The 14,198-nt window shown below is 41.9% G+C and overlaps 1 protein-coding gene across 1 annotated transcript in view; it reads right to left on the bottom strand.

Moving 5' to 3' along the window:
• The window catches only part of CAPN8 (calpain 8), a gene marked incomplete at its 3' end in the record, with an annotated part of 73,213 nt that extends 59,582 nt beyond the window's left edge, over positions 1-13,631 (bottom strand). The window contains exon 1 of the mRNA XM_008070064.2: positions 13,307-13,631. Within this exon, the coding sequence (XP_008068255.1) occupies positions 13,307-13,543 (237 nt within the window). The remainder of the gene's footprint in view (positions 1-13,306) is intronic.
• Positions 13,632-14,198: the final 567 nt, after the last annotated feature.

Below are 14,198 nucleotides of genomic sequence, written 5' to 3'. Positions count from 1 at the left end.
GAGCCTGGTGAAATGAAGAAAGAAAAGAAATAAAACGTGGTTCTCGGCCTCACAGTGCTTTCGGTCTATGTAGGAAACCAAGATTAACACTGTGGGGGGAAAAAAAGGCTAGTGCATAATCATAGAATGTAGACTATTTCCACAAAGGGAGGAAAATGAGAAAAGCTCAATAGGGATTATGGCTGAAAGACTTATTAGATGGGAGGTGACGCCTGTCTGCTAGAAAGGTAGGATTCAGAAGCAATCTATGGGTTGGTTCTCAAAGAAGCAATGGGTCTACCTTTCCACCAGGCAAACTGCTAGGGGGATAGGGCAGAATTTCAAGTCGGTCTACATTTAATCAGAGGCAGCTTAGGTTGCACTGTATCAAAGCATGGTCACAAAGAGGGAGAATCATTTCATTCTTACATCACAGAGATGAAGAAATGGTAGATTTATTTTTTATTTTATTTTATTTTTTTTTGAGTTGGAGTCTCACTCTGTCGCCCAGGCTGGACTGCAGTGGCCACTCCAGGCCACCACAGCCTCGACCTGATGGGCTCCGGCGATCCTTCCGCCTCAGCCTTCCAAGTAGCCGGAATTACAGGCACATCTCTACAATAAATCAAAAAAAATTAGCCAAGCGTGGTAATGCATGCCTGTAGTTCCAGCTACTTGGAAGACAGAAGTGAAAGGACCGCCGGAGCCCAGCAGGGAGAGGCTGCAGTGACTGGGAGCACTGTGGCACTGCATTCCAGTCTGGGTGACAGAGTGAGACTCCAACTCCAAAAAAAATGAGAAAGCAGGAGGGTTGACCATGAGCGGCCACACATGACCTGGGTGGAGCCATGAACCAGGATTCCAGGATTTTGCTGTATGAGACGGAGCCTTCCAAGTGGCAGCCCTACAGCCCTCAAAAGACTGCCTGCTCCTGCCAAAATGACAGAAACAGCTCCTTTGGGCTGCTTTTTTTTTTCAAGCACAGTAAGTCCACTGCATATAAACCTTAAAGTTGCAAGCTTTCAAAGATATAAACCTGTGTTTGCCTGTTCAATTATGTAAGTTAGTTCATATGTCCGGCATACGTGTCATATGTGTGCATCCAAGTGATTGTGCCTTTGTGTACTTTACTGTATTGAGTACAGTAGTACTATATCTTTATTTCAAACCCAGGATGTCCAGAAGTGAGCATAAAAGCAGTGGCAATGTAGCTGGTACAGCTAAGAAGCATCAAGCCATAATGATGGAAATAAAAGTGAAAATAATTGAAAGAGTGGAGCGAGGAGAAAAGATGGCAGATGTCACTCATTCTTATAACATGATTTGTTCAACCATCAGCATGAATCTAAAGAACAAGGACAAGATCATGGAACATGTGACCTCTGCTGGGCTGAAGATGTTGACAATAATATCAAGAAAGCATAGAAAAGAGATAGAGAAGATGGAGAAACTTCTCAATGTGTGAGATGCAAGAGCAGCATCAGGATCGAGTCCCACTCAGCATAATGCTGATTCAAGAGAAAGCTAAAAGCCTTTATGAAGACTTGACAAAGAAACATGGCAAAGAATCAGAGGGTGCATCTTTTAATGCCAGCCATGGCTGGTTTCATCAGTTCAAGGCTCAATTCAACTTTCACAACATAAAAGTAAGTGATGAGGTAGTTTGTGCAGATACAGTAGCTGCCTGAGAATTTCCTGAAATGTTTCAAGCAATTATTGATGAAGGCACGTATTTACCCAAGCAAGTGCTTGTTTGTTTGTTTGCTTGTTTGTTGTAATATGTGGGGTACAGTTCAGGGTTAGGTATACAAATGTTCATTATGCAGGTACCCTTGTTGATGAGGTGTGCCCCCCCCTCCCCTGGCAGTTTCCCACTACTGCCAATCCCCAAGCAGGTTTTTAACGTGGAAGAGACAGGACTGTGCTGGAAGAGAATGCCAGACCAAAGTTACATTAGTAAGAAGGAAAAGTTGATGCCAGGTTATAAAGCAGCAAAGGAGAGGCTAACTCTGTTGTTTGGTGGCAATGCTCCTGGTGACTGAAGCTGTAGCCTCTCTTAGTTTATCATTCAGAGAACCCAAGAGCCCTTAAAAATAGCCAAGGGCTCTTTTCCTGTTGTGTGGAAGAATAACCCCAAAGTCTGGGTTACACAGGTCATTTTTCAGGACTGGTTTTTCCACCACTTTATCCCAGAAGTAGAAAAATATTGCTTGGAGAAGAACGTCACATTCAACATTCTTCCGCTGCTTGACAATACTCTGGGCGACCCCCCATTCATGAACGACTTTCATCCCAACATCAAAGTAGCACATCTGCCGCCGAATGCTATGTCATCATCCAACCTATGGACCAGGGAGTTATAGTGACTTTCAAGAAATATTATTTACTTCACACTTTTTGTCAGGCAGTAAAGGCAAGTGACAAATCAACCTGCAACAATTGTGGAAGGACTATATCATCATCAACAAGGCCATAAAAAAATACTGACTTTTCTTGGTGTGAGGTCACAGTTGTCACTGTGAATGGGGTTTGGAGGAACATTTGCCCACAGTTTGTTCACAATTTTCATGGATTTGAGAAGATGGATGAAGATTCCAAAGAGGTCTTCAGCAACTTAGTCACCCTCAGCAAGAAGCTGGAGCTACATCTGCAAGAGGACGACTTCACTGTGCAACACGAGGAGCTCACTCGTGAACACCTGATGGAACCGGAGGCCCAGAGAAAGGACAAAGAGAGACAAGAGGAAGAAGAAATAACCGAAGAACCGAAGAGATTCACAACGCAGGAAATGTCAAGGGGATTTTCTTTATCTGAGGAGGCACTGTTAGTTTTTGAGGCACAGGGCCCAAATGTAGAATGGTACACAAAGGCCGCAGCAGACGTTCAGAATGCAATCCAGTGCTACCATGTCGTCTATGACGAGAAAAAAAGAGCTGCTACCCAGACATCACTGAGTCATTTTTTCAAGAAGGTAAATAGAATTGAATCCACTAAGGAACCAGAACCTGTGCCATCAACGTCAGGCATAAGTGAATTTGCAGCTTGCCCTCCATCTCCTATGCCTGACGATCGCTCAGTTCTACCATCTCCCACCCCTTTCTCCCTTCTCTGGTTCTCCTCCTGCTCAAGCCAGCCCCTGTAGGCCAGCTGTTGCACTGTACTGTACTACTGTACTTTTCAAGGTACTGTAAGATTAAAAATGTCTTCTTTTTTGTTTGTTTTTTATGTATTATTTGTGTGAAAAGTATTATAAATCTATTACAGTGCAGTACTATATAGCCAATTATGTAAGTTGGGTACCTAGGCTAACTTTGTTGGACTTAACGAACAAGTTGGACTTGCACATGGGCTCTTGGAATAGAATTCATTTGTATGTAGGGACTGTAAATCAAGGTGTAAAACACAAAGTCCCTTCCACCACAGATTCTGCGTTGGTAACATTTCTTATGTATCCTTCCAGAAACTGACTTCTGATATAAAAGTATGTGTATTTGTTATCACATATGTCTTGTACATCTTTTCTCAGGACATATGGAGCTTTGTAATTTTATTAAAAGTAACACAAGCTATTTTAACCAGTCCTCTAGTGATGAACCCTTAGTTTTTTTGTACTTTGTTTTCAGTCTTTTGTGATCTCTGGTGGCAATTTAAAGAGAGAAGTGGCACCTGCCAATGGGATGACCTCTGAGTAGGTGGCTACAAATACTGATCAAGAGCTCCCAGTCTCCAGACTGTCCTTTCTTGGCAATAAGGCATAGAAATTTGAAAAATTAATAAGCAAAAAAGTCAAAAACCATTTAAATTTTGTCTTAAAAAAGGATGAGTTTGCTTTATCAAGAGGGAAGGGAAGAGGATGCATTGAATAAGGGTTTGGAAGAATCTCTTTTCTTAAAAACTCTCTTAAGAAACAGGACAACTAGCCGGGCTCGGTGGCTCAGCCTGTAATTCCGCGCCTTTGGGAGGCTGAGGTGAGTAGATTGCCTGAGACCGCGGGTTCGAAACCCGCCTGGGCAGCGAGACCTCATCTCTACAATAAATCAAAAAATCAGCCGGGCATGGTAGCACATGCCTGTAATTCGGGCTACTTGGAAGGATCGCCGGAGCCCAGCAAGTCGAGGCTGTGGTCGGGAGCGGCCACTGCACTCCAGTCTGGGCGACAGGGTGAGACTCCAACTCAAAAAAAAAGAAAAAAGAAACAGGACAACTAAGAAGTCAACTAATGTGTAAATAAACTTGTAGATAATTACACAGCTTGCTAAAGATTTTTCAATATATTGTAGGACTCATTTTGTCTATTGGAGTCTTCACTTATTTCAACTGTACTTGTAGCATTGAATACACTGCTTGAACAGATGAGACTTTTAAACATAAAAACCAATAAAATGCAAAAAGAAAAAGAAAATCTCCCTTAAAATACTCTCCTAATCCTTATCAGCCATTCTTCCATCAATCTCCTGAAATCTGACTTCTACCTCCACAACTCCCTGAAACTCCTTACATCCAAGTCACCAATAATCACAGAATGAGTATTTTTCCATCCCAGTCTTATTGACTGCTCTTTAACTTTTGATATTATTGGCTATTCTCTGCCTCTGAAAACTCTCCTCCCTTGACTTCCGTATCCTTACTCACTCTTGATTTTCTCTTCATCTCTCTGAACACTTCTCAGTCTCCTCCATGGGTCCCTCTGCTCTGCTCACTCCTAAGAATCAGAAAAGAATCAGGAGACCCCTGAGCCTGCGCCTCAGCCCTCTGCAGTGATCCCATTTCATACAGTAATAATATGACCCTAAGATTCTCTCTTGATGACATCATTCAAATCTACGGCTTTAAGTATTAACTATATAATATGCTGATGCTTCCAAAATAACTCCTTGAGCCATGTATTCAGTTACCTATGTTGCATTGGTCATGAGATATAATTTCATTATACTCATATCTAATAGGTCTACCAGTCTGCTGAAATTTTGAGTTTGAGTTGGAAGATAGAATGATTGGCAAAGACTATAAACAATTTAAAGTGCTATATCCAGAATAGTTCTAAGTGATGTACAGGTAGATAGAATGTTCATTTTGCTACATGTTATTCATTAGTATAATTCAAAATGCCCCATCCTCAGAAAAAAACCACCAAGAAATGCCATGATTAATATGTTGTATGACTCTTTCAGGGACTACAGAAAGCCCTCAGCTTTGCAAGGGGGTTGCATCTCAGTATTTTGCCCAAAGTACTTGCCTCAAGTCTTCTCTTCATTGATAACTACCTGTGGAAACCTAGATCAGAGATACAAAGTAATTGGCAGGCAGATAGTTTTAAAACAGACAGACCCAGTGAAGAGGCAGGCACCCACCTGCTCACACTTAGAACACTACTTTTTTTTCTTTCATGACAGCAATCAAGTCATAAAGTCTCAGGCTACAAAATCAACACACAGAAATCAATAGCACTGCTATATACCAATAGCAGCCAAGCTGAGAATCAAATCAAGAACTCAATTCTATTTACAATAGCAGCTAAAAAGTTAAAATACCTAGGAGTATATTTAACCAAGGAGGTGAAAGCTCTCTACAAGGAGAACTACAAAACACTGATGAAAGAAACTGTAGAAGACACAAACAAATGGAAAAACATCCCATGCTCATGGATTGGAAGAGTCAACATTGTTAAAATGACCACATTACCCAAAGTAATCTATAGATTCAATGCAATCCTTATCAAACTGCCAACACCATTTTTCACAGAATTAGAAAAAAAATCCTTAAAATTCATATGGAAGCAAAAAAAGAGACAGAATGGCCAAAGCAATCCTAAGCAAAAAGAACAAAGCTGGAGGTGTCACATTACCTGACTACAAATTATACTACAAGACTATAGTAACCAAAACAGCATGGTATGCGTCCAAAAGCAAACATATAAACTAATGAGATAAAGAATAAGGAATCCAGAAATAAACCCAAATACATACAATGAACTGATTTTTGACAAAGCAGACAAAAACATGCACTGGGGAAAGACATCCTACGTAACAAATGGTGCTGGAAAAATTGGATAGCTACATGCAGAAAAACGAAACTTGACCCCTATCTCTCACCATATACAAAAATTAACTCAAGATGAATTAAAGACTTAAATGTCAGACCTGAAACCATAAAAATCCTAAAAGCAAACCTAGGAAAAACTCTTCTGGACATTCGCCTAGGCAAAGAATTTGTGTCTAAGACTTCAAAAGCTAATGCAACAAAAAATAAAAATAAAAATAAAAATAAACAAATGGGGCTTAATTAAACCAAAAAGCTTCTGTACTGCCAAAGAAATCATCAATAGAGCAAGTAGATGACCTATAGAATGGCAGAAGATATTCACAAACTATACATCCAAAAAAGGACTAATATCCAGAATCTACAAAGAACTGAAACAAATCAGCAAGAAAAAAAGCAAATAACCCCATTAAAAAGCCGGCAAATATCATAAACAAACATCTCTCAGATGGCTAGCAAACATGAAAAAATGTTCAATATCACTCATCAGAGAAACGCAAATTAAAACCACAATGAGATACCACCTTACACTAGACCATTATTTAAAAATCAAAAAACTATAGATATTGGTGCAAATGCTGTGAAAAGGGAACATTTATAGACTGTTGGTGGGATTGTAAATTAGTACAACTTCTGTGGAAATCAGTATGGAGATTTCTCAAAGAACTTAAAGTAGATCTACCATTCAATCCAGCAATCCCACTGCTTGGTATCTACCCAAAGGAACAGAGGTTGTTATACAAAAAAGATCCTTGCACAAAAAAGATGTTCATTGCAGCACAACTCACAATTGCAAAATGTGGAATCAACCTAATGCCTAGCAACTGATCAGTGGATAAAGAAAATGTTATACGGAGATATATCTATATATAACACACATATATAATATATATATATATGCCATTGAATACTATTCAGCCATAAAAAAATGAAATAATGTCTTTTGCAACAACTTGATGGAATTGGAAATCATCATCCAAAATGAAGCAACGCAGGAACGGAAAGTCAAACACTGTGTGTTCTCACTTATAAGTGGGAGATAAACTACAGATATGCAAAAGCATAAAGAATGGCATCACGGGCATTGAAGACTCAGAAGGGGAAGGATGGAATGAAAAATCACCTATGGGATACAATGTGCACAGGACAGGGTGGCAGGTACACTTAAAGCCCAGACTTCTTCACCAGTACACAATGCATCCGTGTAATTTTACCACCAAAGTTATTGACATTTAAAAATACATATGTATTACCTATATGAATATCCTGCCAGAGTTTTAATACTTTATTGACATTTAATACCAAAACCTAAGCCAATCAGTATCTATTATCCTTCAGATCCTTCTACTTCTCCTCCTACATAATGTGAGATAATTTAGAATTTTAGATCTATGTTTTTATTTCTGTATTATGTACCAATAATTTAGATGACTATAAATAGTATTAGTTTCTCTTCTAATTTCATCTATATTGAGTTTTTCTCTTTCTTAATTTTATCTTTTTGGCTGGGCATGATGACTCAGGCCTGTAATTCTAGCATTTTGGGAGACTGAGGCAGGAGGACTACTTGAGGCCAGGAGTTTGAGACCCACCTAGGAAGCATAGCAAGACTCCATCTTTACTAAAATAAAGAATTTTTTTTTAAATTATCTTAGTGCAGGGAAAAGGGAACACTCTACACTGTTGGTAGGAGTGTAAATTAGTACAACCTCTGTGGAAAACAGTTTGGTGATTCCTAAAAGACCTAAAAATCGACCTCCCGTATGACCCCGCAACCCCCATACTGCGAATATACCCAGAGGAACTCAAATCAATCTGTGAAAAAGATACCTGCACACACATGTTTACTGCAGCATTACTCACAATAGCAAAAACATGGAACCAACGGTGCTACCTATCAAAAGAGGACTAGATTTTTTTTAATGTGGTACATATACACAATGGAATATTACACAGTCATAGAAAAGGACAAAATAATGAACTTCACAGCAACTTGGATGGACTTAGAGTCTAGAATACTGAGTGATCTATCACAGAAACAAAGAACCGAGTATCACAAGTTTTCACCATAAGTGGAACTTGAACAACTCTTAAACTACTATAAGAAAGAGATTGGTATACTGGGAAACTGCCAGGGGAGTAAGGGGCACACCTCATCAACAAGGGTACCTGCATAATGAACATTTGCATCCTAACCCTGAATTGTATCCCACATATTTAAAATAAAAATTTTAAAATAAAAAAATTGCCAGGCTCGGTGGCTCAGCCTGTAATCCTGTGCCTTTGGGAGGCTGAGGTGAGTGGATTGCCTGAGCCCGTGGGTTCGAGAACTGCCTCAGCGATTTGGCGAGACCTCATCTCTACAATAAATCAAAAAGTTAGCCGGGCTTGGTAGCGCGCACCTGTAGTTCCAGCTACTTGGAAGGCTGAGGTGGAAGGATCGCCAGAGCCCAGCAGGTCGAGGCTGCGGTGGCCAGGAGTGGCCACTGTACTCCAGTCTAGGCAACAGAGTGAGACTCCAACTCAAAAAAAAATAAAAATAAAATAATTATCTTACGTTCTGCCATGTATAAATGCTCAATAGATATTTGTTAAATGGGAAAAAAATAACAATCCTGTCTTTCTAGTAATAATGTTTCCTCTTAAGTAAGGATCTCAAAACACAGAAAACAGTAAGGAATCCCAGATAGAAAGTGACTTAAACATTCCCAGTGATGATGGCTTCTTGGCAACATTGCTCTCCCTAGGCGCTAGACCATGCCTGATAGTCAAGATTTTCAGAAGCTCTGACTGTGCACTTTCTGGAAACCCAGGGATGCTGCCATCCACGTCATCGTCTCCATCCACTGTAGCCGTATGACTTGGCCCAGCACTCCAGTCCCTCTAGGATCTGGAAGTTTCTAGCTTCAACTCTCTGTTTCCCACAGTGTTCTCTCTCCTCCAATCATAATGGACTCCTGCCTTCTTCTGAGCACACTGCTCTGAATACACTGTCACAACCCAGTGCCTTTGCTCACACCTGTGCCTTATGCTTGGTCTCTATCCCAATCCTCTTCTACCACCAACCCCTGCTCCAGTGTCTCTAGTCATTAACATGCCCCTATCCCACAGTCAAATTTAACTGCATCTTCTCCTGAACTTCCAGTACATTTTGTTCATATTTATAGGTCACCCTCCGGACATTGTCTTGTAATCATAGTTGGATTGTCCCATTTTCCCTTTCAAGCCTCCAAAAAACCCAATGGGATGGGTAATATTATTGTCCCCACTTTATAGCTGAGAAAACTGAGTCTTAGGGAGGTTAATAACTTCCTCACAGACCTTTTGATAGTAAATGTCAGAAAGAGGATCAGAACGATGCTCTACCTGATGCCTGAGGCCATGAGTCACATGTTTAACCTCTCTGCTGCCTCTCAATTGTCCATTTGTCCATTTGTCGCTCTCCCTGACTAGCTGGTGCTTCACAAGGACTCCTCTCTAGCACCTGACCAGTAAGCAATAAATCACAGCTGAATTGAAAACTCCAGATTTGCTAACCTAAGAGGGAGTTGATTGTAAAGGAGGGGAAGCTGCAAACGGAGACCACTTGCCCTCACCCTTACCCTAACCTCCCAGCAATTCAACCCCTTGACGTTTCTATTAACGTGAATCCTTGTTATGCAGCTGACATTGCCTCACTTCTATCTCACTGTATTTCTCCTCAAGATCAATAAGCTGTTTAATTGACCAAAAAGTGGACACTTCAGAGAAGAATATCATTGACTGAGCTGCACCAGGGCCACTCACACTGAGCATTCCTCACACAGGAGGGGTCTGGACTGGACATCAACCAAGCACAGAGGGGATGCCAGGAAGTGAGGATGCCAGGAAGTGAGGATGTGAAAACGCAGCTGCTGAGAACACGCCCTAAGCTCTCGAGGCCAGCTGTGTTGTTTGTGATAGGATTGTGGCTCCTGCCCAACACTGGCAGATACAATGGCCTTAGGATTGTAAAACACTGAAATCCCATGCTTGACCTTGAGACCTTCCTCTGGGCAAACTTGTCCTCTAGCCCTTGAGACAACACCCAAGCAAACCTTTTGCTCAATAGCTTATGGGTAGGCAGAAACACCCAGCAGGGGCAAGATGTCAAATTTTATGATTCTAGAAAACATCTACATATCAAGCTTTATTTATTCTTAGAGCAGATATATATATATCCCCACTCCTTTTATCTCGTCTCCTTTCCCTCAAAGGCAAGTAAAAATTAACATCTATATGGGAACAAGAATCATGAGTCACATCTGGACAACTGGCTTAAAGCCTCCAAGACCAAGGAAGTACCAAGTCATCCTCTAATGCAGCAGTGAAACAAAAAAGCAAACAACCAATTTTTTTTCTTAATAGGCAAAGACTTGAAAGAACATTTCTCATAGGAGATCTACAAATGGTCAATAAGCATATGAAAAGATGCTCAGCATCACTAAGTTTTAGGGAAATGCGATCAAAGCCATCATGAGATACCACCTCACACTCATTAGGTTGGCTACTATCAAAAACACAGAAAATAACAAGTGTTGGCAAGGATGTAGAGATACTGGAATCCTTATTGGTGGGAATGTAAAATGGTGCAACCACCATTTAAAACAGTGTGACAGTTTCTCAAAAACTTGAAAATAGACTTACCATGTGATCCAGCAATTCCACTGCTGGGCATATAACAAAAAGAACTGGAAGCAGGGTCTTGAAGAAATGTTTGTACTCCTAGCATAATCCACAGTAGCCAAAAGGTGGAGGCGACACAAGTGTCTGCCAACAGATAAATAAACAAAATGTGATCTAGACATACCACAGGATACTGCTCACCCTTAAAAAGGAAGAAAATTCTGACACAGGCTACAACCTGGATGGATCTTGAGGACATTATCCCAAAGTTAACTAAGCCAGTCAGTCACAAAAAGGCAAATACCGTATGATTCCACTTATATGAGATGCCTAGTAGCATCAAATTCATAGAGACAGAATGGTGGTTGCCAGAAACAGGAGAAGGAATGAGAAGTTGTTTAGTGGGTATTGAGTTTCAGTTTTGCAAGATGAAAAAAGTTCTAGAGATGGAGGGTGGCGGTGACTGCATAGCAAAGGGGATGTACTTAATGCCACCGAACTGCACATTTTTTAGGGGTTAAGATGGTAAAGGTTACGTTATGTGTATCTTACCACAGTCTAAAAATTAATCAATCAGTAAATGCAACAAGTGACCTTGTAGTGCACCTCACTTCAGGACATCCCAATCTGCTTGTAAGCCCCTGAGAGGTTTCTTGAGAAGAATAAAATAAAACATGTCGGAACAGGCAAATTTTCCCAGGATCCAGCACACATCCCCAATAGAGATAGAATCAGAATCTTTTCCAACCCAGGAGTTTATTCAATCATCTGAAAGACCCTCGAGGATAAAGCTATATCCTCTAATGGGATAAAGCTATATCCTCCTTCCAGTATGAGCATGAGCATAGCCAAATCAGCCCTTGTTGATGATTATGGATGAAGAGGCTACATGTTGACACATATTTATTTATTCAACACACACTTGACAACTCTTGGTCAGAGCCCTTCAATTCTACATTCCACATGAATCATGTTCCACTGCCTCCTCCTCTGGATTTTATTACTCCCATGGACAGGCACAATCAGCACACCCAGTCTACAACTACTGCATTTCCGTGGACAGTGACCCCAGGAAAACTCAGTCTGGAGGAGAATGGGCAATACGGTTGGAGAATTTAGAAGGAAGAAGAAAAGTGGATGTCTGACTTTGGTCACTAAAGGAAACATTCTCTCCCTCCCTGTTCTCTGCTTCCCCTCCCAAGCCCCTGGGATTCTGGATCCCACGCCTCCCTAAGGCTGTTCATCATTCTGTGGTAACAGCCCAGGTTCTGATGGCCCATCATTTATGCCTCTGTCAAGTACTTACTTCATTTTGCCCTCAGTCCTTCATTCAACCCTGTCTTCCCATAATCTCCATCAGAGCTGAGACCACAGCTCTCTTCTCTTTCTCTCTGACTCCCTGACAACCTTCCCAAACAGTCAAGAGCCAATGCCTGGCACAAAACAGAGGCTCACAAAAACTGTCTGTTAAAATGAAATGTGGCTGTCAACTCTTGAAATGGAATATAAAACCATAATTCCCAGCCTGGATTTCATCAACATGCCAGGGAAACCCCAGAGGTTTCAGAGGGGGATGGGAAGATGGACCATGGTGGACAGGAAGAAGGCCTGGCCAAGGAGTTATTCTCAGAGGTGGAAACTGTTGTGAAAAAAATCAATAGGATGAAAACAAAAGAGGCAAAGAGCTGGAGTTAAATGATGGTTTGGGCCATTTTAAAAGAATTATTCTCTCCTTGTCTTCCCTTTTCAACCTCTGCCAAAAAAAAAATAGAAACCATGACTTGATTTCCCTACCACGGTTGAGAAGACAAAAGGTGTCCTGGGCATGTCTATTTCATAGCCCCTCTTCTGAGACACTGTTGTGTGCCCGACACTAAACACAGCACTTCTGAGGGGTGTTCTTACAACAACTCTGTGTGGATGGGGGTCTTGTCCCTGAGGTTAAATCACTTGACAAGTTAAATCCCTTGACATTCAGTAGGCATAGTTAGGTTATGGGCCTGGGTTTTCAGAGGACAGTTCTCCACCCACTGCCATTGAGTTCTGGGGAATGACAGCATCCAGCAGCCCCTGACTTCCATCTGTCTCCACAGAGCCAGGCTTCCACCCCTCCACTTTCTAGAGCTGATGGAACAATGACCATTCATGACCTTAAACACCCTGCCCCTTTCAGCAAATGATGTTGTCATAATTTACCCAAGGGCTGACTACATCTAGCATTGATTTGTCCATTGTACACCAACCCAGGAGGCCTGTCCAGTGATAACTACTATGTGTACTGTGCCTGTTTTGTTCCAGGCACTATACTCTGAGATGTATCTCTAATTCTCATGCCAACACTAAAAAACAAGGTGCCAGTAAATACTATCTTACAGATGAGAATACTGAGGCTCACAGACTTTACCGGCCCAAGGCCACACAGGCAGAGATTCAGATCCAGCTTGCCTAGTTCTGAAGTCCATCCGTGCTCCTCCGTCTAAATCTCACTGCTTCTAAACAAGATTTTCAAAGGTGGCAGGGATTAGGGGGTCTGAAATATGCAATCCAGAAATGTAAGATCCATAGCCATGAACCTCCTTCAACTCCTCCTGACCAGATTCAAGGACTCTCCACCCCTTGTGTCACTCAACAGCAACTTTCTTACCGTGGGCCGCTTCCAGATGATGCCTTGAGTTTGGAGGGCATGTGGTCCAAGATCTTTGTAGCCCAAAGCTGATGGACATGCTGGAAACTCAGGGTCCTTAAACAGGACCCCTGAATCCAAGCACTGTTGCCTCAGAGTCTCAAAGTCCTGGCCCAAGTATTTCACAGCTTTCTGGTTGGAGCCAAGACCCTCAGCGGCTGCACGCTGCCTGGATATGCCGGCCACCTGGGCTGCCATGGCCGTGGGCTCTGTAGGGGTGGACAGGTGAGCAGGACTGCTCTGTACTCTCAGACACCTGCCCCACTGGGAGGGTTGCTATAAGTCAGCACCGAGGGAGGTGGAACAGGCAAACATTTTACCCCAGGCCCTGTTCCAGAAGGAAGTGAGTCAGGCCAGGAACAAATATGTACCCAGGGTGCAAATGAAACAGCCCCACCTTCTCCTTCTGCCTTTCACAGACAATTTGGAGGCTGGGAGCCTTCCAGGGCCCATCCCAGCCCATTAGCCTAATAAACTTACTAAGATCCGGACACCTGGTCAGCTCCCTTCCGTGTCTACTCCATCACCCTCACCCCCACCTCTTTGCTTGCCTTGCATTGGGCCTACTGACTGAGACGAGAAGGCTTGTCATGGTTCTGAGCAGAAGAGAAAATGGTTAAAGGGGTCTCCTTTCCTTGCAGAGAAGTTTGCTTCCATATGTCCTAGGAAGGCAAAAAACATCAGAGAATTGTGATCGACATGGTAGATTTGGAATAAGTCTGACTGGATGTTGTTCTACATGTGAATGAAGATTTTGGCCTCTGACTGCCGGGGTTCCTATCCCAACTCCACCAGTAATTAGCTCTAACAACTTGGGCAAGCTATTTAACCTCTTTTCCCCTTATTTTTTTTC

The sequence above is a fragment of the Carlito syrichta genome, unplaced genomic scaffold (assembly GCF_000164805.1).
Source record: "Carlito syrichta isolate Samal-C Ts95f unplaced genomic scaffold, Tarsius_syrichta-2.0.1 Scaffold312843, whole genome shotgun sequence".
In the NCBI taxonomy this organism is placed as follows: domain Eukaryota; kingdom Metazoa; phylum Chordata; class Mammalia; order Primates; family Tarsiidae; genus Carlito; species Carlito syrichta.
The sequence above is the reverse complement of the archived record's forward strand: the minus strand, read 5'-3'. Positions and strand labels throughout refer to the sequence as shown.